Raw genomic sequence first — 27,843 nt, 5'->3', positions numbered from 1 at the left:
GGTCATTAGAGGTCTGCTTACAGGAAAAATATGTCCGAATTCATAAACAACAAACCACAATGTGATGCGGAACATTTTCTATTTCGCTGAACGAACATGAAAACAATGAAAAACATTCATCAAAGGAACGGGGTAAGAATTTACAGCGACTCAATATGTACATAATAATAATGTTCTACAATCATTGCACGTGGCTTCCGTCTCCGGTTTATTGGTCCAACATGATCTGAGCACAATGTCCTGCGTGAAGCAATCATGACGGTGCCGAGGGTCTACGAAGAAAACATTTCCAGGAAACTGGCAGAACAACTCACTTCAGGACCTCGTCTCCATGTCCTCCTCTCGTTTCTGGAGAGAAACATCACAAGTATAAGAGTCATTACTGCTATGTTAATCAATAAAAAGAAAAATGAAAACGATTATTGATTAATTAACGCTCAATTGGTCATTGTCTGCTCGGGTACTACTTACATGTACCCCAGGTACTCTTAAGTATACTTACATGTACCCCGGGTACGGTAAATGTACTAAAACGTACCCGGGAAATTTAACGCTAAATCGGTCAATGTCGGCTACTTTTTTTGAAATTAATTATATTCATATTTATGTCAATTTTCTGTTAAATGGCCTCTATATAATCGAAACTCATACTCAACAAGAGATGTGCTTGTCAAAAACACCATGCCCCCTTCTGTGACGCTTTGAAGCTATAAATTTAACCTTTGACCTTGAAGGATGACCTTAACCTTTCACCACTCAAAATGTGCAGCTCCACGAGCTTCACATGCATGCCAAATATCAAGTTGCTATCTTCAATATTGCAAACGTTATGGCAAAATGTAAAAGTTGGAGCAAACAAACCCACAAACCAAACAACCAACAGACAGGGCAAAAACAATATGTCCCCCACTATAGTGAATATAGTCATTCACGACATCAGATTTTGGGTGGGAATACAACTCTGGTACAGTCTAACATCGACCGGGTACGATTAAGTCTATTTACCGTACCCTAGTTACATGTAAGTATACTTAAGTGTACCCTGGGTACATTTAAGTAGTACCTGAGCCGACAACGACCAATCTAGCTTAACTAACCACTTCCTTTCAACATGAGAGGTACAGTTTGTTCATCATGTGTGACCCCACACCCTTAAATTGAAGCAAAGTCATCAAAGTGTCCTTGTCTTTGAGCTATTGATTTGAAAATCATACACACTTCAAGATCTATTCAAGATGGCTGCTAGTTTTTTTTATTTATTAAAGGAAAAATATCATGCACTATTACTGCAAATAGATCAGAACCTTCAAACTTCAAAAACCTGTATTTTATGCCAAGTAGATTGTCTGTTTATTTCACTAAAAAAAAATATCCCATTATACAAAAACACGGTTACTTCATTGTTTCAACCCTTAAAATTGAGCAGCGCTTTGAAAAAACAGGGCTTAATGCATGTGCCTAAATTGTCGTCCCCGATTAGCCCGTGCCATCCAAACAGGCAAATCTGGAACAACACTTTGTTTTTTAGGAATTTCTTGTTTTAAGAAAATCCTGTTATAATAAAAATCCAATTTAGGTGGAAAGTGTCGTATTTGATAAGCCTATGCGGACTTCACAGGTTAATCTATGACGACACTTAAACGCATATGCATTCAGCTCCGTTTTTCCAAAGCTAGACCCAATTAGTAGCAACCATTAGTCAATCCCACCTCTTCCTGTTCCCTACGTCCGTTCTCTTTGGGGGTGTCTCCAGCGCCGTCCTCATCTGACTTGGCTTTCTTGGCAGTGTCGTCATCAACGTCCTCTGACTTCCGCTGAGATTAGTAAACAACACATCAGAGTTAAGTTTATTTGGTTAAGTTAACTGGCAACTGCATTACTTGAATCATAGATGAAATGGATTTAACAAACAGTTTTTAATAACCCATCCCAACAAGTTATGTGGCCGGACTGGGAATAGACCCATCGTCAAGGTTGTCATTATGATTGTAAACAAAGGATTATTTTGGAATAGTAACCGATTGGGCTGGGGGTCAAGGGGCCGCCTAGGCCACCTTGTAGGTCCAGGGCAAGGCCCTGTTAGGGGGGTCAGGGGGGCGAAGCTCCCCGACCGAAAACGAATTCTAGACATTTTAGGGACAAAATATTGCTATTCTCAGAGCATAAAAAAGTTAAAATGAGGTCTAAAAAGAACAGAAAATTTTAAGATTATCACATTTTTAGTATACTGTACAATATAAAAACCTATTATATTGATAGATCTTTGCATGTTCCAATTCTATCCATTACCCAATAATCCAGTATTATTACGATTTCTTTTTTTTCAAAACCAAATTACGGCCAATATTGACGATGAATGTCGTCCGCCATTTAACGCAAGTGCATATACAAATTGAATTGTGGGATTGGGGATTTCCAATTGAACATGAGTGAATAAGGTGACGCGATTTGAGAGCATTGAGAACCGTTTATATATAGTAATTACGACAAATCAACGACTCAATCTAAACTGTTACATGTACCTCCTTTCAGAAAAGCTTGCGAAAGTGAAAGTTAATTTCTGAAAATAAAAACGCGTCTTTCTTAAAATTTTACCGAGTTCTTTTCATTCCGGATCGTGATATAACTTGTCAGGTCATTCATGCATGTAGACCTATATGTATGCATAGTTTGGCAATCTCAAAACACGTTATTTACCTACTTATTATATTATGTGTAATGACCATTTGTATAACAAAATGCATTATTTAAGTATTTTCAAATGCGTATAATTAAATGTGTTATCTGAAATCAGATTCCATTATTCACGGAAAATTAAGAAAATTCTAGTAACAGACACATTTCTCGTGTTTTTCATATACAGATGAAAATCATGCCAAAATAAGACTTCATGTATAACATCACGTCATTCTTCCTCGGTTTTATCTTGGTAGAAAATCGAAGAGCATTGTTTAATATGTAGTTAATTACGCTCTACAAAGCTACATTCGTTGAAATACGGTCAGTAATAATCTGTGAAATGTACAGCTATTTGATACAGTTTCACGTGGGGTCGGCGTGTATTTGGCTGCCTGAGCGCTGATTGGTTGACGTGCTTACTAAGAAGAATTTGATTAACAGCTAGAAAAATCAATATTGGCCACTCGCTGAGAAATTCACTGAAAACAGTAGTTCTTAGGCCGAGTTAACGGACTGACTGAATGACCGGGTGTTGTTCTACTGAACTACTTTTATTCCTCGTCAATTATTTCTGTTTGCGTGATCAAAACTTCCGATCGCAATTTTAAAGATTCGGGAAAAACAACCGATTTTCTGGCGATTTAAACCGATGAATTCGATCGGCAATCGGTTAATAATGACAACCCTGCATTGTTCCTTGTAATTGTTGACTTTGTGGTCATGCATGTACCGACTGAACAAGCTGGACAATAATACGTTAATAAAGCTTACAAGAAGTGGCATGTAAGCAAGACATGAAAAATGGCTAGATAAAAGAACAGATCTTTCAGTATAGGGTAACATAGCTTACAAGATGTGAAAGGGACCAGTGGCCCTAGAAAGTAGAGATACCAAAGACAAGGTACCATATAAAGTACACATACATGTAGTTAAAATAAAATACCTTAAATTAAATAGGTCAACATTTCACGATTATAATTGATAAGTGTCCCAACAATATACAGGGATGTGATTTAAGAACCACCTCACGCGAGGAAAAATGCCACGATTCTTAAACAGGATTCAATTAAACACTAAATGTATACAGATCCTGGAAAGACAAAAACTATTTCTAAAATAAGTTTGACCATAAAATTGAGATTATCTAAAGGGTGGAGAAATCACACCCATGTATACACTAAAAACATCCACCTAGTTCACATGCTAGCCTGCGTACCGGTACCTTTCTCTTGATGAGATGGCTGATGTCACTGGCTGCCTTCACCTCCCTGTCCTCTTCTCTTGGCTTCTCCTCCTTGTGTTCCCTGTCTTCAGAACTGGAGCTTAGTCCACCCTACAACAACACAGAGGTTACAAGAGATTGTCAGTAATGACATAATAAGAGCCATGTGTCTCTCAAACACAATCATAAGGGCTCGATAGACAAAATATACCCCCTGATTCTCAAACGACAGATGTCTCAAAGGGTTGTCATGGTAGAGACAATATGAGCCTGGTCATGAGAAAATGGGACGTTTGCAGTATACGGCCAGCATAACTTTAACTTAATTATAACAAGAGCACCGACCTTGCTGATGGTTGGACGGCATTTCAAAAATAAAATAATAAAAATAAATATTTGTGTTTTTAACCATGTTTGAAAAAAACAAGAGATGTGTTTGTCAGAAACACAATGCCCATATTGCGCCGCTTTGAATTTTTTTTTTTTACCTTTGACCTTGAAGGATGACCTTAACCTTGACCTTCCACCACTCAAAATGTGCAGCTTCATGATAACGCCGCTTTGAAATTATTATTTTTTTAACCTTTGACCTTGAAGGATGACCTTGACGTTGAAGAATGACCTTGACCTTCCACCACTCAAAATGTGCAGCGTAATGAGAACGCCGCTTTGAATTTATTTTTTATTTTTTGACCTTTGACCTTGAAGGATGACCTTGACCTTCCGCCACTCAAAAAGTGCAGCTTCATGAGAACGCCGCTTTGAATTTAAAATTTTTTTTTTACCTTGAAGGATGACCTTGACCTTGAACTTCCGCTTCTCAAAATGTGCAGCTTCATAACGCCGCTTTGATTTTTTTTATATTTTGTTTGACCTTTGCCCTTGAAGGATGACCTTGACCTTGAAGGATGACCTTGACCTTGAACCTACACCACTCAAAATGTGCAGCTTCATGATAATGCCGCTTTGAAATTTTTTGTTTTTTGACCTTTGACTGTGAAGGATGACCTTGACCTTGGAACGATGACCTTGAACTTCCACCACTCAAAATGTGCAGCTTCATGAGAACGCCGCTTTGAATTTTATTTTATTTTTTTGACCTTGAAGGATGACCTTGACCTTGAACTTCCACCACTCAAAATGTGCAGCTTCATGAGATACACATGCATGCCAAATATCAAGTTGCTATCTCCAATATTAACAAGAGCACCACCGCCTTGCGGGTGCAGACCGCTCATCTATTTTCTTTTTAAAGGTGAAGGGACTCTCATTTTCAATCACAAAGGGGGGAGGGGTGGAGTGAAGAGGGGTGTATAGTGTGGGGTTGTGGACATTTATTACATTATCTTCCAAAAAAGCGAAAAATAAAAAATAAAAAATCGGGGGCGTGGGGGGGGGGGCAGGGCGATGGGGGGGGGGGGGGATTTTTTGGGTGCGATGGTTGGACGATATTTCAAACATAACCGTTTAAAAAAAAATGGGGGGGTGGGGGGTGGGTGGGGTATAGTGTGAGGGTGTGGTGGTAATTTGTGAGATGATCTTTAAAAAAAAAAATTAAAAAAAAATAAAAAATAAAAAAAAAAAATATTGGGGGGGGGGGGTGGGGTGGGGTGGGGGTATAGTGCGAGGGTGTGGTGGTCATTTGTGAGATGATCTTAAAAAAAAAAAAAAAAAAAAATAGGGAGGGGGGAGGTGAGGGGGAGGGGGGGGGCACGGGGGACGGTTTGGGTGGAGTCTATTGTGGTATGTCAGGTAAGAGTAGTTTCGTCAAAGTATCAATCAAATCTAATCATAAATAAAGAAGTTATGGCAATTTTAGCAAAATTTAATAATTTGACCTTGAGAGTCAAGGTAATTCAAAGGTCAAGGTAAAATTCAACTTGCCAGGTACAGTAACCTCATGATAGCATGAAAGTATTTGAAGTTTGAAAGCAATAGCCTTGATACTTAAGAAGTAAAGTGGATCGAAACACAAAATTTAACCATATATTAAAAGTTACTAAGTCAAAAAGGGGCCATAATTCCGTAACAATGACAACCAGAGTTATGCAACTTGTCCTTTTACTGTACCCTTATGATAGTTTTTGAGTGTTCCAAGTATGAAAGCAATATCTATGATACTTTAGGGGTAAAGTGGACCAAAACATAAATCTTAACCAAATTTTCAATTTTCTAAGTATTAAGGGCCCATAATTCCATCCAAATGCCAGTCAGAGTTACATAACTTTGCCTGCACGGTCCCCTTATGATAGTTAATAAGTGTTGCAAGTATGAAAGCAATAGCTTTGATACTGTAGGAATAAAGTGGACCTAAACACAAAACTTAATCAAATTTTCAATTTTCTAAGTATAAAAAGGGCACATAATTCTGTCAAAATGCCAGTCAGAGTTACATTACTTTGCCTGCACAGTCCCCTTATGATAGTTAGTATGTGTTGCAAGTATGAAAGCAATAGCTTTGATGCTTAAGGAATAAAATGGACCTAAACACAAAACTTAACCAAAATTTTCAATTTTCTAAGTATAAAAAGGGCACATAATTCTGTCAAAATGCATGCCAGAGTTATCTAACTTTGCCTGCCCAGTCCCCTCATGATAGTAAGTAAGTGTAACAAGTTTGAATTCAATAGCATTGATACTCACTGAGAAAAGTGGACCTAAACGCAAAACTTAACCAAAATTTTCAATTTTCTAAGTATAAAAAGGGCACATAATTCTGTCAAAATGCACGCCAGAGTTATCTCACTTTGCCTGCCCAGTCCCCTCATGATAGTAAGTGTACCAAGTTTGAATGCAATAGCATTGATACTTTCTGAGAAAAGTGGACCTAAACGCAAAACTTAACCGGACGCCAGGGCCGACGCCAAGGTGATGACAATAGCTCATATTTTTATTTTTTTAAATAGATGAGCTAAAAAGTGGACCTAAACACAAAACTTAACCAAATTTTCAATTTTCTAAGTAAAAAAGGGCACATAATTCTGTCAAAATGCCAGTCAGAGTAACATAACTTTGCCTGCACAGTCCCCTTATGATAGTAAGTGTTGCAAGTATGAAAGCAATAGCTTTGATAATTTAGGAATAAAATGGACCTAAACACAAAACTTAACCAAAATTTTCAATTTTCTAAGTATAAAAAGGGCACATAATTCTGTCAAAATGCAAGCCAGAATTATCTAACTTTGCCTGCCCAGTCCATTCATGATAGTAAGTGTACTAAGTTTGAATGCAATAGCATTGATATTTTATGAGAAAAGTGTACCTAAACGCAAAACTTAACCGGACGCCTACGCTTACGCCAAGGTGATGACAATAGCTCATAATTTTCTTTCAGAACATAGATGAGCTAATAAAATGGCATGCCAATTAGTACATAATATGGAAAAGCATAGGTCATGCAAGTTTGAATGGTGTCCATTTCAAATTAAACTAGAAAAGCATCCGTAAATTTTAAGTTACAGGACTGACAAATGGCCATGATGAGTCCAAAAAATCTAGGAAGGTCCTTTACTTTGTTGCTAGGAATGAAAACTTAAGTTTGTCTATATTCTTTATTATGGTGGTTATAACAAAAAAAACAAAAACAACATGGAATAGATTTGTTAAAAACAAACTTAAATTACATACAAGATCTGTAGATGGTGCCCTTCATTACAAAACGTTTTGCAATGAGGAATCTCAACTAGTTTGAAACATGTATTTTATTAGGAAACACTAACCACACAAGATGTGAAAATCTGCTATATTTCAAAATATGTCCTGAATTATTAAGCAGTATTAGTTGAGATTTTTGTATAAATTGTTTTTATATGGTAACTGGTAACGCTAACATTGAGGCGTCATTATAATTCATTCTACACAAATTAAGATTCGTTCTGAAACTGGTCTTAATGCATGTGCATAAAGTGTTGTCCCAGGCTAATTAGCAGCAACTCTGCCTTTATAGTATTTTATGCAAGTTTCTTAGCAAAAATCCAGTTCAGGTGGAAAGTGTTGTCCCAGATTAGCTTGTGGGGACTGCACAGGCTTGTGGGGACTGCACAGGCTTGTGGAGACTGCACAGGCTTGTGGAGACTGCACAGGCTTGTGGGGACTGCACAGGCTTGTGGAGACTGCACAGGCTTGTGGAGACTGCACAGGCTTGTGGAGACTGCACAGGCTTATCTGGGATGACACTTTTTACACATGCAATAAGAACAATTTTCTCATGCACGGGCTCAATTCTCACCAGGGCCTCCTTGGCGAGATTCTTCAGGTCTCCAAGGTTCTTCCTCTCATCCTCCACGTCCTCAATCTTGGCGGTGATGTCCGGCAGGATCTCCCTCAACTCTCCTATCTCCTTCTTTGCCTTGTACACCGGGTGGTCAAAGTCCGAGGTCTCCCTCTCCTCCTCCGTGGCTGCCTCCAGGACCTGATGGGTGAGTTTTCAACACATTATATTTTTAGATTGCAAACAAATACGTACATGTATAATATGAAAAATAGCACAATGATGTAATGCAATCAGAGATGAAACAACATGTGCAACACATCTAAGGTTATCTTTACCTGATGGATTGTATTGAATAGTATTATATCATCCTTGCTCTACAAAAATGTGGCTTTATGCATATGGGAAAATCACAGGCTAACCAGGGAAATCTTTTTACATTAACTGGATTTACCATTAGAAGAGACTTCCTTTAAACTTTCAATTTCCATGAAAGGCAAAAGTGTTGTCCCTGATTAGCTTTAGCAGACTGCACAGGCTTATCTAGACTGACACTTAGCACAAGCATAAGGCCCAGTTTTCCCGCATGAAGGCTCATGTTATTTATTGTATAAGACTGTTTCTGTGGGCATAATGTCATTCTGCTGTTCACTTGACCGACCTCTTAAAATAAAAAGCTGAGGGACATGCGATTTAGTGGATCCTAAGAAATCAATTACCGGTAGCAAATAAGTTTGACACTGCAGAGAGTTGTCGCATCACTGTAAATTCCATAGATTTTTGTGATTGACTGGGAAAAACTGCACCTCTAAGGACACCTACTGACACTTTCCAAGCCAAAGATCCCGATATATTATGCCAATTATGAAAAGGCCTCCTAAATTAATGACACCTGTTTTCAAAATATTGACTAATAGACCAAAGCTCAGTGCAAAACTGCATGTAACATGTATGTTGTACCAGCTATGTTTGTATGCATAATAATAAACTAACAGAATTAAACTTTGGATTCAAAGTTTCTGCCGGTTAATTGACTTTTTACAGATCATCGTATCTTGATGACTAGTGCCCCTTTACCGTATATCTGGGCTATATCTGGGTCACAAAGCTCACTCACCTTGTTGAGATTGGCCACTCTGTCCTCTATGACTTTGATGGCTGCACGGTAACTCTCTGTGGACTCAGTGAAGTTCTTGTTGAAGCAGTAGGCCAGACCCAGCTGGTAATACGTCTCAGCAAGCAGCCGATTGTCGGCCTCCAGGAGCTCCTTCTGGATCTCCAGGCACCTGTTCAGATCCTTAATGGCCTCTTCATATTGCTCTGAAACACAGCCACACATAGATCAAATTTGTTGTGAATCTTATAAGAGCTTTGCTCTCGGAAAATGGGGCTTAATGAATGTGTGTAGTGTCAACCAAAACTAGCCTGAGCAAGTCACACAAGCTAATAAGGGACATTTCCCACATAAAATATATATTCAATAAAAAGACAAAAAAAACATAAGACAAGTGGAAAGAGTCATTCCTGATAAGCCTGTGGAGTGTTTTACAAGATTTAATCTGAACATAGATGTATGAAAATACATATTTCAAGCCTATTTCAGTTCATTTACAATTAGGGCTGTCACGATACGCCGTGAGCGTACCGCGGTATATCGTGGTACGGCAACACTGTATCGCGGTACGTACCGCGATATTTTACAGAATATGTATCTGTGAAGAAAACAGCAGAATAACAAGTTTTACAAACTTTATTAAACTCAATAATCAGAAAACACTGGTATCATAGTATGACTAGAAACTGTAAAAGAAACTGTAATAAACTTGATAGAAGTAGTCATTGTTATTGTTCGCGTCTTTTTCTAAAATGTCCGCCATGTTGTTAACAATAGCTGTGACTACGATCTGTGTAAATCGAACGCTTCAAGGGCATGTTCAAAATGCGGAGTCAGCGGGCCCAGTATTGAAAATCCGTAGCGTTCTGACTCTTCCTCGACTTATTCAGAATCTTAAGATAACATGATTCGGAAGTGCCATGCTTTGAACGATCGTATACTAAAGAAAGAAAATAAGAAATAGAATAAACATCTTTTTGATAATTATGAACTTATTTGCAAATGAAATCTGTCCCTAATTCCAAAAAAGGTACGGACCCATACATCGCCGTATTTTAAAACGTGAAAGTTAAACATCTACAAGTGGAAGCGCTTGCTTGACCTGGATATTAACGGATTATTTATTTAGCCCTTTTGAATCGATTCTACATGTTTCAAAACGATATCTATATCAAAATAATTATGTAATGTATTTATATCTGTGCTAATATAATAATATTAAAAAAACCGGTGCGGCAACGCCGTACCGCGGTGCGATTTTTTTCACGACATGCACCGCGATATACCGGTATACCGGTGAATCGTGACAGCCCTATTTACAATTAATAGAATTATTATAAAATTGAGATTTGAATAAATCACAGTATATCATTTTGTACTCCAGTATGCCCCTTTGATTGGCTAAGCTTACCAGGTGAAGCCGACATTGACGAAATAATTGAAATGAGACTGGGTTTTATGGTTCTGCGTTAAATGGCTAGTGCACAGGCTAATCTGGGACATCATTTAACGCCATACTCAGTGATTTATTCAAATCTCAATTTTATAATACTTTTAAATGAACAGAAATGGGCTTGAAATATGTCTTTTTATACATTTACGTTGATATTAACTCTTGTGAAACAATTCATTAAGAAAGAGCTGTCTATTTTTAAAGGAAACAATTTGTACAGTCAGTTGATTTAAAAAAAGATTACAACTGCAGTTAACATACCTGTTTCCAGACTGACTTCGCCAAGTTTCAGATGTGATTCTGCTGCTCTCAACTTGGCCTCCCTGCTTTCATCCCTGAAAATCAGATACCAGGACCCTGTTTTATTAAACATTGTAAACGACACAATTTTGGGAAAGACAATCCCTAAGTACCAACCTTAGTTTCAGTTCTGATTCAAGTCTCTCACATGTCCTTTATTTGAAGAACACTTCGGTCACAAATGTTCATTTGATGTGAGCTTAAAAAAATGAGTTTTAACTTAAATCTGTCTTCGGATCTTTGACAACACATGGTTCTGATTGCGCACTTTGGTCAGGAGCTACAATTCCACTAATGAGACCACAAAAACTTGCATGATGCATGATCTTATAGCGGACAGCTAGTTCCTGACCAGACTGCACTCAAGCATAAGCTAGTCTGAAGCAATGCTTGCCGCACATGCCGTTTTCGCAGGACACTGCTAAGTTGTGTTTTAAGAAAACTGAGCATAATGCATGTCAGTAAAGTTTCGTCCAAGATTAGCCTGTGCGGACAGTCTGCACAGGTTAATCAGGGACGACACTTTCCGCTTTTATGACATTTTTTGTTTAAATGAAGTCTCTTAGCAAAAATCCAATTAAGGCGGAAAGTGTCGTCCCTGATTAGCCTGTGCGGACGGCACAAGCTAATCTGGAACGACACTTTACTCACATGCATTATGCCCAGTTTTCACAGAACAGGACACTGCTAATCTAGGTCCATATCGGTGACTCACTTGCTGTAGATCAGCTTGGCCAGTTCCAGCATCTCCCAGGCCAGCTGCAGGTTGGACACATCGTCAGGGTTCTCCTGAAACAAGCCGTCAAAGTCTGTAAACTATTATATATATATTATATATAATTTTCACTGTTTACTTGAAATGACTGTCATTTTTTTTACGAAATAATGTCATTATCCCAGCGAAATCCTTTAGTTAAACTCTTTAACAATGTATACAACTGAAAAAAGCATAAAATAAAACGAAAATTTATTGGATTCGGAGCAATATCGATTTTAAATCACTCGTGATCATAGAAAATATATATTTTCACTCGTGGCGTCGTGATAATATTTTCTATGATCACTCGTAAATTGAAATGGATAATCCACCGAATCCAACAAATATCCTCTATGTAATCCCTTTAAAAATCGATTGATTATAAAGACCTTTCTTACAAGATTCAAGTTTTAAAGGCTTCATTTCAAACCCAAATATACTGATGACCAGCAAGTAGCATAAAACGTCAACAGACGAGTTATTGGAAGGCTCTGGTTTTACTGACCCTCAAAAAGTTGTCGCCACTTTTCGCAACATAAAAACCGTAACATGTCAGTAAATCAGACCTTATTAATATAGTCAACAACATTGATGAAATTCCATTGATGGAATGATAGTTATCAATAATTTATCAATTACAAATCTTTGTAAACAAGGGCTGTTTGTAAAACATGCATGCCCCCCATATGGGCTGTCCGTTGTAGTGGCAGCCATTGTGTGAATAAGTTTTTTGTCACTGTGACCTTGACCTTTGACCTAGTGACCTGAAAATCAATAGGGGTCATCTGCGAGTCACGATCAATTTACCTATGAAGTGTCATGATCCTAGGCAAAAGCGTTCTTGAGTTATCATCCGAAAATCATTTTACTATTTCGGGTCACCGTGACCTTGACCTTTGACCTTGTGACCTCAAAATCAATAGGGGTCATCTGCGAGTCATGATCAATCTACCTGTGAAGTTTCATGATCCTAGGCATATGAGTTCTTGAGTTATCATCCGAAAACCATTTTACTATTTCAGGTCACCGTGACCTTGACCTTTGACCTAGTGACCTCAAAATCAATAGGGGTCATCTACTAGTCATGATCAATCTACCCATGAAGTTTCATGGTCCTAGGCGTATGCATTCTTGAGTTATCATTCGGAAACCATTTTACTACTTCGGGTCACCGTGACCTTGACCTTTGACCTAGTGACCTCAAATTCAATAGGGGTCAACTGCGAGTCATGATCAATCTACCCATGAAGTTTCATGATCCTAGGCGTATGCGTTCTTGAGTTATAATTCAAAAACCATTTTACTATTTCGGGTCACCGTGACCTTGACCTTTGACCTAGTGACCTCAAAATCAATAGGGGTCATCTGCCAGTCATGATCAATGTACCTATGAAGTTTCATGATCCTAGGACCAAGCGTTCTTGAGTTATCGTCTGACAACCACCTGGTGGACGGACCGACAGACTGACCGACAGACCGACATGAGCAAAGCAATATACCCCCTCTTCTTCGAAGGGGGGCATAATAAGATTATTAATCCTAATGTAACATTTCAGTAAATTAACATCATTCTCACAATCAATTAGCATGAACTCCATTCTGGTGATTAAAATGTTATATAGCAATTGATAATAATACGAGATATCTATTTTAAAGCACTTTCAAATCCTGAACTTAGTCAGCATTGTTGACCGTTATATTGTGTCGCAAAAATACATAAAAAAAAAAAAACACTATTGAAATAGTCAAATCCATAAAAAAGATACATTTTCTCATACTGTAGTGTAGATCAGCATTGTTTTGAAAAAAAGGAAATAGCATTTCTGAATTAAAAAAATATGCTCACTTTTATTTTCATTTTTATTTTGAACAAAAAATCACTATGAAGATTGAAAATGTATAGTGCTGATCTGAAAATATGGCTGTTCAACCAATTATTGCCAGACTTGCACCAATCATATGGGATGGGGTGTGTAGTAACGTTAAGTGTATTTACTACAGGGCTTTTTCCCAGGGCTAGCGCAGTTGCATCCGTGCTCAGATTGCCAAATCAGGGGAAGTCCTGATTCATCAATAATAATAAAAAATTTAACAAAACAAACGCAGAAAATCTTGCTTTAAAGACACCTATAACTGAGCATGCTAGCCAGCCACTTACGCCATCTTGTGATCCGTCCTGTGAGGTGGTCTCCCCTGCCTCACCCTCTGTGGCCACAGCTTCCTCCTCAGTTGCCTCCCCTTCCTCCTCTGTGCCCTCCTCCCCCTCAGCATCCTCACCCTCTCTTTCATCACCTGACTCCTCTGTACGCTCACCCTCCTCTTCTGTTCGCTCTCCCTCTTCTAAATCAAAATTTGAGTTTTAAGTTTTAACGTTGCGAGACTATAGGCATATTGCAATATTGGAAATATAGCTCACATTTTACAAGTATCAGATATTTGAAACCAATCGCAATGCAAGTTATGTGGCAAATACAAGGGTTATCCACAAACAGTACATTAATCTTCTTATTTTGAGAAATGTCAATGTATATGCATCTTTGACTCTTGCTTTATAACAACAAATCCTGATTTTAAAAATTTACTACAATTTCATGTGCTGATGAGGTTTTAGCAATTATATACTTAAGCTGACACTTTCATAGCGTAAGATAATCCAATGTTAAAATTTGAAGCAAATGATAAGTATGACAATGTGATTGCATTTTAAAGTTTTAGTTCAAATGAGACTGAGAACATGAGCTGCAAAATCACACAATTTACAGGTTACTGCAGTGCTGCAAGTGAAAACCAATGTTAACTGGCTGAAATGGGAAAAGCTAAGAAAATACGTCTGCTAAAACAACAATAACAATCGCTGATAAGACTGCAAGCTCAATAAGCTGGTAACAGAAGACCTGGCTTTTTACTTGCAAACAATGGCTTTAAAAGTAAACAGAACAAATTTAAACTGTGCATGCATAAACTTCTGTTATAATAATGAGGCGATGATCAACTGGTTAGTCATTGATCAACTGGTTAGTTGCTTCAACATTCAAGGACACCTTTCTTATCAGCATCCTCTTTGACTTCAGTTTTCCTATCTGATTTGCGTTCATCTCTTCTCTCCAAGCTTCCATCTCTCCTCTCCCTTTCTTTATGTTCATCTCTTTTCTCCCTGCTGTCATCTCTTTTCTCCCTGCTGTCATCTCTTCTTTTCTCCCTGCTGTCATCTCTTTTCTCCCTGCTGTCATCTCTTTTTTCCCTGCTGTCATCTCTTTTTTCCCTGCTGTCATCTCTTTTTTCCCTGCTGTCATCTCTTCTCTCCCTGCTGTCATCTCTTTTCTCCGTGCTGCCATCTCTTTTCTCCCTATCTTTGCGTCCATCTTTCCTTGATTTTCTCTCTAGGCTTTCATCTCTTCTCTCCTTGCTGGCATCTCTTCTCTCCCTGCTGGCATCTCTCTTCTCCCTATCTTTATCTTTTCCATCTTCTTTCTCATCTCTCCTTTCTTTTTCGACATCCTTATCCTTAGAGCTGGATCTGGCTCTATCCTTAGATCTGGATCTTGCTCTATCCTTAGATCTGGATCTGGCTCTATCTTTATCATCTACCCTATCTTCCCCATCCATTGCTACCTCCATTGTTTCACCAGTCTCTTTCTTGTCATGTTCCTTTTTTTCCCGATCCTTTTTTTCTTCTTCCTTCTCTCCCATGGCGTCATAAACTTCCTTCCTCAGCTTTTCTCTTTCCTCGTCTTCAAAACCAGAGAAAAAATTCTCAAAAATGAACAGTTACTGTTAATTTTGCCAGATTGTTGCAACTAAAAACAAACAATATTCCAAAGCAAACAGCAATTTTAAATATTTCACTTTCAAGCATTCAATTGAACTTTTGCACTTTGAAGAAATGAGTAAAATCAAACTTAATGTTAATAACCAATTATTGTAATTAATACCCCCACATATTTCTGTGACACAAATATAGAGGTTTTGACCTTTGGATGTCAAAAGAATGAGCTACATTGACTTTAAATTGAAGGTAGCAATGTGGAAGAGTAAAAAAGGATGAATTTCCAATGAAAAGAAACGCTAACAGACCAACCAACAGGGTGACTCTAGGATAATCCATTCAAACTTGGCAGTGGTGTTTTATGCAACTTATTCTTCTTAAATACAATCTTTCAAATGACATTCTGGCATTTAATTTCTAAACATCCATGTGCTTTTATCAATATATAACAAAGAATGTAAGTGATAGTCCTCATCAATCATGTGACCAAAATGTGTGCAGAGTGCAAATCATTCAAGTACCCTTTAAATCAGCTTTCTCAAACTGTTCATCTTTCTGTTCAGCACTTTCATCATCTGTGTCCGGCACTGGCAACAAAACAACGCACTATCCCATGAGACAGGGTTGATGTGGAAAATTGGGAACTGGTACAATGCTCATACAGACATGAAAGTTTCTCAATAAGACAACATTATTAATAATGAAATTGAGGCAAAGGTTTTACAGGAAAACCTAATATATTTTAATATAATGGCACCAAAGAGAGGCTTGGCCGTGCTTTGCCAGGTGGAGAAATGTTTGTAATCAAGACTATCCAAGCTGGTTCGATTGGTTCACAAGTAAAGCTACCATTATCAGAACTCTTCCACTGGGTTCTATGGGGAACCTCTGAAATAAAAAGTTATAATTCGGAAAAATCTAATTCTGACACAATCTGCTTCTGATTGGTCTCGTATAATGCTTATATTCTGCTAAACAGCCTTAAAATAAAGGAAGAGAACAAACGCATATGCTGAAAATACTGCAGATATTGATCAATTAACAAGCCATACTATCTCTTCCAGCAGATCAGATTCTCTTCTAGGTAAATCCCAATCAAACCAACCCTTTCGGTTTCCAAAATTTTATGAAAACTTATTTAAAAGCCATTTTCGGTTTTAGAACTCTCAATTGGCATTTCAGAAGAATAATATGCCCAATGTCAATCTAACGATGTTCATGTTTACCACGGACAAAGTGTAAGACAGTTAAACCAATTTTTATTTGTGAGCAAAGCTCACAAATAATGCAGACGCAATTTTGCAAATCAGTATGGGCTTAGCTACGGTAGGAACCGTAACCCGTGAATGCCTGTGTGGATAACTCCAGTAAACTTAAGCAGATGATGAATGCTAAAAGCGTCTGCTTTAACCGCCGCATCTACCTTTTCTCACTGGTACAGTACATAGTGTATTTAAAAACTTGTAAGACAACGTTGGCCAGTCTAGTGTTTATCATTAAAATCTGTACATATTGGCTGCTTTCAAGGAAAATGGGGCTTAATGCATGTCTAATAAGATTAGCCTGTGCACACTGATTAGCTGTATCAATGATTTGAAAAAAAAAACAAGAAATGTGTTTGTTAGAAACACAATGTCCCCTTCTGGGCCGCTTTGACTTTTTTTTTTGACCTTTGACCTGGAAGGATGACCTTCCACCTTTCAAAATGTGCAGCTCCATGAGATACACATGCATGCCAAATATTAAGTTGCTATCTTCAATATTGCAAAAGTTATGGCAAATGTTAAAGTTTGACCAAACCAACAGACCAACAGACAGGGCAAAAACAATCTGTCCCCCACTATAGTGGTGGGAGACATAAAAACCCACACATCTAGACCTATGTTGAAGACACTCTTTTATAAAGTTAAATGGGTTGTGATAATTTCAACTTGCCATATAAAAAGCTATAACATAATTTTGAAAACTGAGTTGCGTCTCAGATTATACAACAGCAAACCAATTCAGTGCCTTCAGCGCTTTGATTATCATAACTGATTAATAACAAGGGCTGTTTGTAAAACATGCATGCCTCCCTATATTATGGGCTATAAGTTGTAGTAGTAGCCATTGTGTGAATACGTTTCTTGTCACTGTGAACAACGGTGGTGGTGGTGGTGGTTTCTTGTCACTGTGAACAACCGTGGTGGTGGTGGTGGTGGTGGTGGTGGTGGGGGTGGTGGTGGTGGTTTCTTTACATTTAAGGTTCTTAAAAATTAATTAGTTAATGTTGAATCGTGGATGGTCAAAAAAAGTGGGTAATTTCCAGAATCAATAAACACAATCATGAATGTTACAAAAGAAATACACCCATCGAATTTTAAATAAAACATATTAAAATAAAAATACCTTATTCAGATTTCCAAATGCTTCCAACAGCAACTTCTATCTTTGAAAAGATCACACTTTGCTTTCCCTACCTACACTAAATGTCCATTACTGCTGAGTACAATGGATTTACATAATATTAACTCTTTCAGTGCGGGAACCGAATTTTGAAGGCCTTTGCAAACAGTTTGGATCCAGATGAGACGCCACAGAACGTGGCGTCTCATCTGGATCCAAACTGTTTGCTATTCTGATAGTATTCTTTGAAAAAAAATCGAAGAAAATGCTTATTTTAGAAATTCAGCAGACGACATTTTTGCAGACGACAAATTTCCCAGCATGCAAAGGGTAAATAACAATTGTTCCTTAACGGCACATACCACAATATCAAACAAGGCAGCAGTACAAAGATACGTTATTGACTTATGGCAGCCAAATTATAACTAGACATATCTCGTTCCACATTTGTTTTAAAAGTCTGCTTTTGAGTAATCAACCTAAAGCTGATCAAGGTCACATGCAGAAATCTATGTTCATAAAGTTGCATCACTCTAGCAGCAATACTTTTATTTAAAGATTTACCTGAAAGAAGTCTATTTTTGCTCTGCACAAGCACATAAATTATACATAAAAATATGAACACAATTGCAAGCTGCACATTTACATGCTTACACAGTTCCATCACCACAGATATGTACCATTTGGAGTTAAAGGGACCATTTACATTTTGGCAAATTGACGAAATTGAAAAACAAGAGCACCGCCTTGCGGGTGCAGACCGCTCATCTATTTTCTTTTTAAAGGTGAAGGGACTCTCATTTTCAATCACAAAGGAGGGAGGAGTGGAGTGAAGAGGGGTGTATAGTGTGGGGTTGTGGACATTTATTACATTATCTTCCAAAAAAGCGAAAAAAAAAAAAGAAAAAAAAAAAAAATCGGGGGGGGGGGTATAGTGTGAGGGTGTGGTGATAATTTGTGAGATGATCTTAAAAAAAAAAAAAAAAAAAAAAAAAAAAAAAAAAAAAAAAAAATTTGGGGGGGGGGGTGGGGGGGGTGGGGTGGGGGTATAGTGTGAGGGTGTGGTGGTCATTTGTGAGATGATCTTATAAAAAAAAAAAAAAAAAAAAAAAAAAATAGGGGGGGGGGGAGGGGGGGGAGGGGGGGGAGGGCACGGGGGATGGTTTGGGTGAAGTCTATTGTGGTATGTCAGGTAAGAGTAGTTTCATCAAAGTATCAATCAAATCTAATCATAAATAAAGAAGTTATGGCAATTTTAGCAAAATTTAATAATTTGACCTTGAGAGTCAAGGTCATTCAAAGGTCAAAGTAAAATTCAAGTTGCCAGGTACAGTAACCTCATGATAGCATGTAAGTATTTGAAGTTTGAAAGCAATAGCCTTGATACTTCGAGTGGATCGAAACACAAAATTTAACCATATATTAAAAGTTACTAAGTCAAAAAAGGGCCATAATTCCGTAACAATGACAACCAGAGTTATGCAACTTGTCCTTTTACTGTACCCTTATGATAGTTTGTGAGTGTTCCAAGTATGAAAGCAATATCTATGATACTTTAGGGGTAAAGTGACCAAAACATAAATCTTAACCAAATTTTCAATTTTCTAAGTATAAAGGGCCCATAATTCCGTCCAAATGCCAGTCAGAGTTACATAACTTTTCCCCTTATGATAGTTCATAAATCTTGCAAGTATGAAAGCAATAGCTTTGATACTGTAGGAATAAAGTGGACCTAAACACAAAACTTAATCAAATTTTCAATTTTCTAAGTATAAAAAGGGCACATAATTCTGTCAAAATGCCAGTCAGAGTTACATTACTTTGCCTGCACAGTCCCCTTATGATAGTTAGTAAGTGTTGCAAGTATGAAAGCAATAGCTTTGATGCTTAAGGAATAAAATGGACCTAAACACAAAACTTAACCAAAATTGTCAATTTTCTAAGTATAAAAAGGGCACATAATTCTGTCAAAATGCATGCCAGAGTTATCTAACTTTGCCTGCCCAGTCCCCTCATGATAGTAAGTAAGTGTACCAAGTTTGAATGCAATAGCATTGATACTTCCTGAGAAAAGTGGAACTAAACGCAAAACTTAACCAAAATTTGCAATTTTTTAAGTATAAAAAGGGCACATAATTCTGTCAAAATGCACGCCAGAGTTATCTAACTTTGCCTGCCTAGTCCCCTCATGATAGTAAGTAAGTGTACCAAGTTTGAATGCAATAGCATTGATACTTTCTGAGAAAAGTGGACCTAAACGCAAAACTTAACCGGACGCCGACGCCAACGCCAACGCCAACGCCAACGCCGACGCCGACGCCAAGGTGATGACAATAGCTCATAATTTTTTTTCAAAAAATAGATGAGCTAAAAAATGTTTTAGATTTGAAAATTTTCATTTTATTTATGACATTTGCGAGGAAACAGTACTTCTAAGCATTTAGCATGCTCTAAAATATCCACAATATGCATCCTTTTCCCATTTAAACAAGAAATGTGTTTGTCAGAAACACTATGTCCCCTTCTGCGCCGCTTTGAATTTTTTTTTTGACCTTTGACCTTAAAAATGACCTTGACCTTTCACCACTCAAAATGTGCGGCTCCACGAGATACAACTGCATGCCAAATAACAAGTTGGTATCTTCAATATTGCAAAAGTATTCATAAAATGAGCGATTTTGGCCACAAATATTTGACCTCTGACCTTGAAGGATGACCTTGACCTTTCACCACTCAAAATGTGCGGCTCCATGAGATACCCATGCATGCCAAATATCAAGTTGCTATCTCCAATATTGCAAAAGTATTCATAAAATGAGCGATTTTGGCCACATATATTTGACCTCTGACCTTGAAGGATGACCTTGACCTTTCACCACTCAAAATGGGCAGCTTCATGAGATACACATGCATGCTAAATATCAAGTTGCTATCTTGAATATTGAAAAAGTTATTGCAAATGTTAAAGTTAGAGCAAACAGACCAACGTACAGACCAACAGACAGGGCAAAAACAACATGTCCCCCACTAAATCGGGTGGGGGACATAAAAACTGAAAATTATAAAGTGGTACAATATGCAAAATGATTGAATAATTTGGAGAGTTCTGTTGTTATTGTTATATTTTGTGACATAACGAGGATTGCTAGCATTGCCAAACTGAAGTATAAATTACAAGACTCTCTGTGAGCATGGATGGCCGAATGGTGTTTACTCCTAGGGTTCGAGCCCAGTTGAGGATTTCCTTTTTTTATTGTGTTCTTGTTTTATACTTGAGCTATTTATTTCCAGTGTTTACATTTATCAATTTTAAGCATTTAATAGCAAACTTCAATACAAGCCAAAATCTGCGAAAGATCCATTTAAGCCTGACATACAAGATCAAATTTTTAGCTCACCATCCCTCTCAACAGAGACTAAAGAGAAGAATACAAATCTATATGGCCCACATGTTTTCAACCTAAAGCACACACAGGGAATTGTTACGCAAAACATGCTTTTCATTCCATTGTCACAATACCACCAAATCTTACCAGATGATTCTGTGAATACAAAACAAACACAGCCGTTTTAAATAATAAAAACATAATTTCTTTATTAACATGGTTTTTAATTTGACTGTTACTCACAAAATCTGAAATATGGATAATATTGCTAGACCCATAGATAGAAGAGGTAGTAAAATAAAATATATTAAGAATTTAAATATTTTATTTTATGACGCAGGGACGTCAATCGTCCCAAATTTGAAGTCCGGAAAATAAAGCCAGGAGTCTGAGGCTGTAGGTCCCTAACAGGGATAAAGAGCAGAGCCTTTCCTTCTTTATAAAGTACCACTTTTATCAATTCCTAATCATTACTATATCAAAGTAAGGTACAATATTGCGAAACAGTCATAAACAGTGAAAATCAAGAGATGTGTTTGTCAGAAACACAATGCCCCCTATTGCGCCGCTTTGAAGCCGTATATTTGACCTTTGACCTTAAAGGATGACCTTGACCTTTCACCACTCAAAATGTGCAGCTCCATGAGATACACATGCATGCCAAATATTAAGTTGCTAAGTTCAATATTGCAAAAGTTATGAAGAAGGTTAAAGTTTTCGGACACATATATTTGACCTTTGACCTTGAAGGATGACCTTGACTTTTCATTACTCAAAATGTGCAGCTATTTGAGTTGCACATGCATTCCAAATTTCAAGTTGCTATGTTAAAAATTGCAAAAGTTATGACGAAGGTTAAAGTTTTGGGACACACACACACATACAATGACAGACAGGCAAAAAACAATATACCCCGATCTTTCGATCCGGGGGCATAAAAACAATTCCTTTGTATATGTAAATGCAAGCAGTGATATTTTTTACAAGTTTTCTCATCTGAGTCCTGGAACTCGATACCTTGTGAATCTACGAGTCCCCAAATTGGAAGAATGAGTCAAAATATTAAACGATATTATTTTTTGAGAAATTTCAATGCATTTTTGGGACTCTGATTATTCGAAACTTTGCATCCCCAGAGTTTTTTTGTGAGTCCAGGACACAGGACTCCCAGGTAAAAAAATCACTGATGCAAGACAACAGTGTATTATTTTGTCTAATAGCCAACCTTTACCTTATTTATTCGAGGCACAGAGTTTTTTCATTCTTCTTGCTTAACACACAATTGTTAGTGCACATAACATTTATTATATCTTATGGTTATTGCAATACACATATGGCCTCTCTGGTAATACAGGTTTAAATGCATAACAATTTGATAGTGTTGTTCCAGATAAACCTGAGCGGTCTAAACAGACTAATGAGGGAGGAGACTTTCGGCTCTTATGGAATGTTCATAAAAAGTAACTCTTCTAAACAAAATTCCAGTTAAGACAGAAATTGATGTGCCTGATAAGCCTATGCGGCTTGCACAAGCTACTCTGGGACAACATTTTATGCACATGCATAACATGACAGTTCCTACCTCCTTGCAATGCGTTCCCCAGCACGCCATTCTCCATACGGGCCAGGTCCAACAGTGCCTGTCCATAGCAGAAGTAAGCGTCTGCACATTCCTTGGCAGTCTCACCGTAGGCCTTGGAACTGTAACAAACGTAGTAGATTAGTGCCGTTTTATCTATATTATAATGATTTACAGTGAGTGATTGAAATTGATTGTAGAAGGCTTCTTAGCGACAATTTAAAATAACTATTAAATCACTATAACAAAATGCTACAATCATTGATTTGAGTTTTGTTTAGATATTAATATTGAGGATAAAATACTAAACTTCAATTCTTGCTAGGGGCACACACATTTTATATCACAAGTTGTCAACATGTTTTTAGCCTTAAGTCTGGAGACTAAGACTGGTGCTTTTCAAATAAAAAATACAAAACAAACATATAGGGGTATTCCAATCGCATGTGATTTTTTAAAATTATGTCGCATGTTTACAGTATTCTGCAGGCCTCTTGAAACTGGTTGACTGCTGTTGGGATTTCCCCACACACCATATTCCTCTTGCCCTGGGCAAGGATATTGACTGCAGATTCAGTGGCTGCCATTCTGCAAGTGGAAGAACAAATCACCTTGTAATAGATAAATAGCAATAAATACATTTCATGGAAAGAACTGGTATTATACAAGAGCACCGCCTTGCGGGTGCAGATCGCTCATCTATTTTTCTTTTAAAGTTTAAGGGACCTATCTCAATACTTCAATCACAAAGGAGGGAGGGGTGGGGTGGAGAGGGGTGTATAATGTGGGTGTGTGGTCATTTATTACATTATCTTCCAAAAATAAGAAAAAAAATACCAAAAAAAAGGGGGGGGTATTCTTGGGTGGGATGGTTGGACAGTATTTCGAAAAATAAAAAAATATTTTAGTTTTATAACCATGTTTCAATTTATTTATTTTTTTTGGGGGGGGGGGGGGGGCGGGGGGGGTATAGTGTGATGGTGTAGTCATTTATTACACTGTAGATGATCTTTAAAAAAAAAAATTGGGGGGGGGGATTCTGGGGTGGGGGGGCGTAGGGGATGGTTTGGGTGGAGTCTATTATGGTATGTCAGGTAAGAGTTCTTATGTCAAAGTATCAATCAATAATCATAAAGAAGTTATGGAAATTTTAGCAACATTTAATAATTTGACCTTGATAGTCAAGGTAATGTAAAGGCCAAAGTAAAATTAAACTTGCCAGGTACAGTACCCTCATGATAGCATGAAAGTATTTGAAGTTTGAAAGCAATAGCCTTGATACTTTAGAAGTAAAGTGGATCTAAACACAAAATTTAATTATATATTCAAAGTTACTAAGTAAAAAAAGGGCCATAATTCCGTTAAAATGACAACCAGAGTTGTGCAACTTGTCCTGTACTGTCGCTTTATGATAGGTGCGTATCGATTTGTATTGAGTTGTTTTCGCGTATTCAAGATCTTTTCGGTGCTTATATAGAATGGTTATTGGGTTTGTTTAACAAAGCGCATTTTTTCCAATAAAAGCGGCGTGTACAGTCTGTCAAAAAACAATGTCGGTGCCCAGAGAGCGTCCTAAAAAACTGCAAAGCGTGCAAAAACACGCTTTTAACATATTGTACGCAAAGTGAGCCGAAGTTGAATGTTAAGAAAGACATTATCAGTGTCCGACAAATTTCTTATTTTTCAGGTAGCCCACTGGGCTACCAATAAAAATATTTGGTAGCCCATAAAATTTTCCTACAAAATGATAAGAGGCAGGTTTTCATCTTTATTTTATTTCTTCATTTACATATCCATAATATGTATACATACATATACATTAAACAGCAAGTAGTCTGATGTACACAGTCAATATCGTAAATTTATGTTACAGTACAGGCACCGTGTACTTAAATGTAAATGTACCAAAGAAAATCATATACTACATGTAGATATTACATGTATGTGCACATGTATGTGTACTTAAATTCGGACAGCACGTTAAGTCGTAAACGTAAATAAAGCGTTTAGATGATCAATACGATTGACTCGTATGGTGTTAATCAATGCAATTGCCCTTTTTAACAACAGATACCGAGTTTCAAGAAATCAAGAGTATTAAATCATTTATTTACTTGTGTCCAACTTTAAGTACTGTCCGAATTTACGTATTGCATCCGTATGTTACGACACTTGTGTGCAGTCAGTATACAATAAATAATTGTTTCAATATTGAAGGAACTGATACAGCGTAACGGTAACGATACAGCGTGTTTACATGATATTTTATTAAGAGAAAATGTCAATGCCAAATAACTCGCGAGATACCCCGGTACTTTAGTTGAAATTCGAAACTTTTAATGGAAATTAAATGATCTCAATGTTGTACCCGCTACGAAATTTTTATTTACAAATAAATACACCCACGCCAATTTTCGCGCGCTTTTTATCAGGACAAAGAAATTCATTTCTTAAATGTAGAATTTTGTAACCTAAAATAGCTGTACATAACGCGTGTAAACCGTGGCAGGTTATTTACGCATGTTGCAATACAACGGTCCTGATTGGGAGCTTATTTCATCATATCTTTAAATAGAACCATATGCCGAAATTCATTTGACACTTTAGAAAATTTCAAACGTTTGTGTTTATGACTCTTATCGTCTATATTACCCATCCATAATTTGGTTTTAAAAATATAAATAGGGCATATATGCCTATGGGATTATTGATTTACAGTCGATTAATCCAATTGACAATGCAAACTAATTAGCAGGTGTTAACCGCGTTCACAAAGTTGTCATTAATATTCATTTTCGGTTTCGTTACCGTTTTGAAGAATCCGCTATTGTTTTGATTTATTTAATGTTTGGCGTCCTTGGATATTTAACGACATCAAAAACGTTGTCGCCATTACTCATTGTTGCGGTGAACAAAGAATATCAAACTGCGAAATGATGTTGCATCATGTGCGCCAACTATCCAACTGGCTCTCATTATATTATTAGCAGACGACAAATGTTGATTCTGATTGGATGATTAAAATGCACTGTTACTGGTTACTGTTTAAGACATTACCGCAAGAGATCGGTGACTGATTAGATAATTGATTGCACTTTGTTATCGGATTATAAGCAATACACAGTGTACAAACACATGGTCAGCGTGTTTATTCTACGTATGTCTGTCAATAAACCGGGCTACCGCTCTTATAGATTTATAGTAGCCCGGCGGGCGTCAGCTGGAAAATTTCAGTAGCCCGATGAAAAATTTCGGTAGCCCCCGGGCTCTGGGCAATGGATTTGTCGGACACTGCATTATAGAAATGATGTTATACCATGTTGTATGTTCAGTTTCCGACACAGTCGGAAAAGCTAAAAAGTGACACGACTGGTCCAAACTTAAACAAAAAAACATTGAACGAGTGGAAGGGACAATTCTCGTGGCTAATCATTGAAAAGATATAAGGGGATACCCGTTTTAATTGTGAAATATGTAAAAATTCATCGAAGGCATGCAATCTAAGCCCAGTTTGGGCATATGAAGGTATTTGAAAAATAAAATTGTATAATACTGAATAGATACTGTTAGCTCGTATAAATAAAGTTGCTAGTATGTTTATTTTGATTTTTTGCATGAAAATAACCATCATTATTGATTTTTAGGCAATTAAGAAAAGTCAAGAATTATTTTCCAAAACTTAGTAGTAACGTTAAGAATAAAATTCAGAGTAAAGTATTATTTTTTTAAATCTGATAGTAACCTTAAGAATTTCACAAAACCTTATCTGGAGCTCTGGATTACTGGATGTTATTTAAGTATAAATAAATTTTGCAAAAATGTTAGATTTACAATAAAATCAACAATCAAAGTTATTAGGTGCCCTTTGTCATATATTTAAATTGTAAACAATTTGCATGACCAAACTAAAATTCTAGGCACATGCTGAATATTTACAAATTAATTAAACAGAATGGAAAATCTGCTTCATTGTACAAGTTGTGTTTTCCGTAAAAAAAAGTAAATAGATGGTTGATCTGTCAAAAACATATTTCAAATTATGCTAAACATTTTGGTGTATTCTGAATGAAAAAGCACTGATTGGGATTTTTATGGGGAAAGTCATTGAACTGTCTGATTCTGGCATTTTTTTCCTAGTCTGACCTAGATCCTGTTTTTAACATTAAAAAGAATAAAAACTACATTTTAGTTATGGAAGCTCGACAGGGGTGTCCAATGGCCAACATCTATAATCCTGAAAATAAGCCTAGCATGTGGGGGCCAGTGCCAAAAGAGGGTTAATAATTCATTAAATAATGTTAACTGTTAACAATATGCCAAATTAAAATAATTTGTGTTTAAAATGACATTTTGTGACAAAAATCTTTATATACCAGAACAAAACTCCTCTAATTTATTTCAATATCAAAAGCAGTTTTTAAGGGCCTAAATCCTGAATTCAGGAATAATCCTGAACTTTGACACCTCTGCTTGAACAAGCTATTAATGTGTTGCAACAATGAACGACACTTCGAAAAAAGTTGTCAATTATCACGTAAACAAAAATATAAAAAGCACACCGTATTGGCAATTAACAATCTAAAATAAAAACTACACCTTTTTTAACTAAACTGTCTAAAGAAGCTGAAATGAAAGCATACATGATACAAACTCACACACGTTGAAATGTTATCACTTTCCAAAAAAAAATCCATAAATCAGGTGTATTTCCCGATTTACCAGCCTACCTGTCCTTCTCCGTCGACGTGCTGGTACCTTCTGTGTCCATTTCGTGCTAAAATTCACAAAATATTCAGGATTTCCTCGAGGATTTGTAATATTTTTCGCGCGATACTTTTTGTCAACACAATGTACTTAAAATGCTGTACCATACTGTTTTTCTGTGTAGGTTACAATGCAACCGGTATGACTGAAAGGGCTTTCGGTGTTCGAAAAGGACCTAAATTTATTTATTTTCAATGTTTTGAAAACATGTATTAATATTTTCATTAA

At 37.0% G+C, this 27,843-nt stretch overlaps 1 protein-coding gene across 5 annotated transcripts; it reads right to left on the bottom strand.

The window, feature by feature from the left end:
• Nucleotides 1-62: 62 nt before the first annotated feature.
• On the bottom strand, nucleotides 63-27,734 carry LOC127863170 (protein HGV2-like). 5 transcript variants are annotated; one of them, XM_052402561.1, is made up of 14 exons: nucleotides 27,579-27,733; nucleotides 23,329-23,439; nucleotides 22,855-22,973; nucleotides 16,023-16,088; nucleotides 14,971-15,466; nucleotides 14,777-14,925; nucleotides 13,894-14,075; nucleotides 11,694-11,767; nucleotides 10,940-11,013; nucleotides 9,229-9,431; nucleotides 8,130-8,312; nucleotides 3,896-4,012; nucleotides 1,710-1,814; nucleotides 63-348 (listed from the first exon to the last, which is right to left on the bottom strand). In XM_052402561.1, the coding sequence occupies exons 1-14, from the start codon at nucleotides 27,617-27,619 to the stop codon at nucleotides 316-318; spliced, it is 1,953 nt and encodes a 650-aa protein (XP_052258521.1). In that variant the 5' UTR covers nucleotides 27,620-27,733; the 3' UTR covers nucleotides 63-315. The 5 variants fall into 5 exon arrangements, with proteins under 5 accessions (XP_052258521.1, XP_052258518.1, XP_052258520.1 ...); XM_052402558.1 differs by having other exon boundaries at nucleotides 14,777-15,466; XM_052402560.1 differs by having other exon boundaries at nucleotides 3,902-4,012; nucleotides 14,777-15,466.
• Between the last annotated feature and the right edge of the window lie 109 nt (nucleotides 27,735-27,843).

Source organism: Dreissena polymorpha, unplaced genomic scaffold (genome assembly GCF_020536995.1).
Source record: "Dreissena polymorpha isolate Duluth1 unplaced genomic scaffold, UMN_Dpol_1.0 chrUn001, whole genome shotgun sequence".
Taxonomy (NCBI): Eukaryota; Metazoa; Mollusca; class Bivalvia; order Myida; family Dreissenidae; genus Dreissena; species Dreissena polymorpha.
This window is presented reverse-complemented; position numbering and strand designations above follow the sequence as displayed.

Coding starts and splice junctions, on each gene's coding strand:
- LOC127863170 (XM_052402558.1), bottom strand. CDS start 27,619: ATGGACACAGAAGGTACCAGCACGTCGACGGAGAAGGACAG. Junction 14,076..14,776: donor AGAGGATGCTGATAAGAAAG/GTGTCCTTGAAT, acceptor ATTTTGATTTAG/AAGAGGGAGAGCGAACAGAA. Junction 11,014..11,693: donor GCCAAGCTGATCTACAGCAA/GTGAGTCACCGA, acceptor TCTGATTTTCAG/GGATGAAAGCAGGGAGGCCA.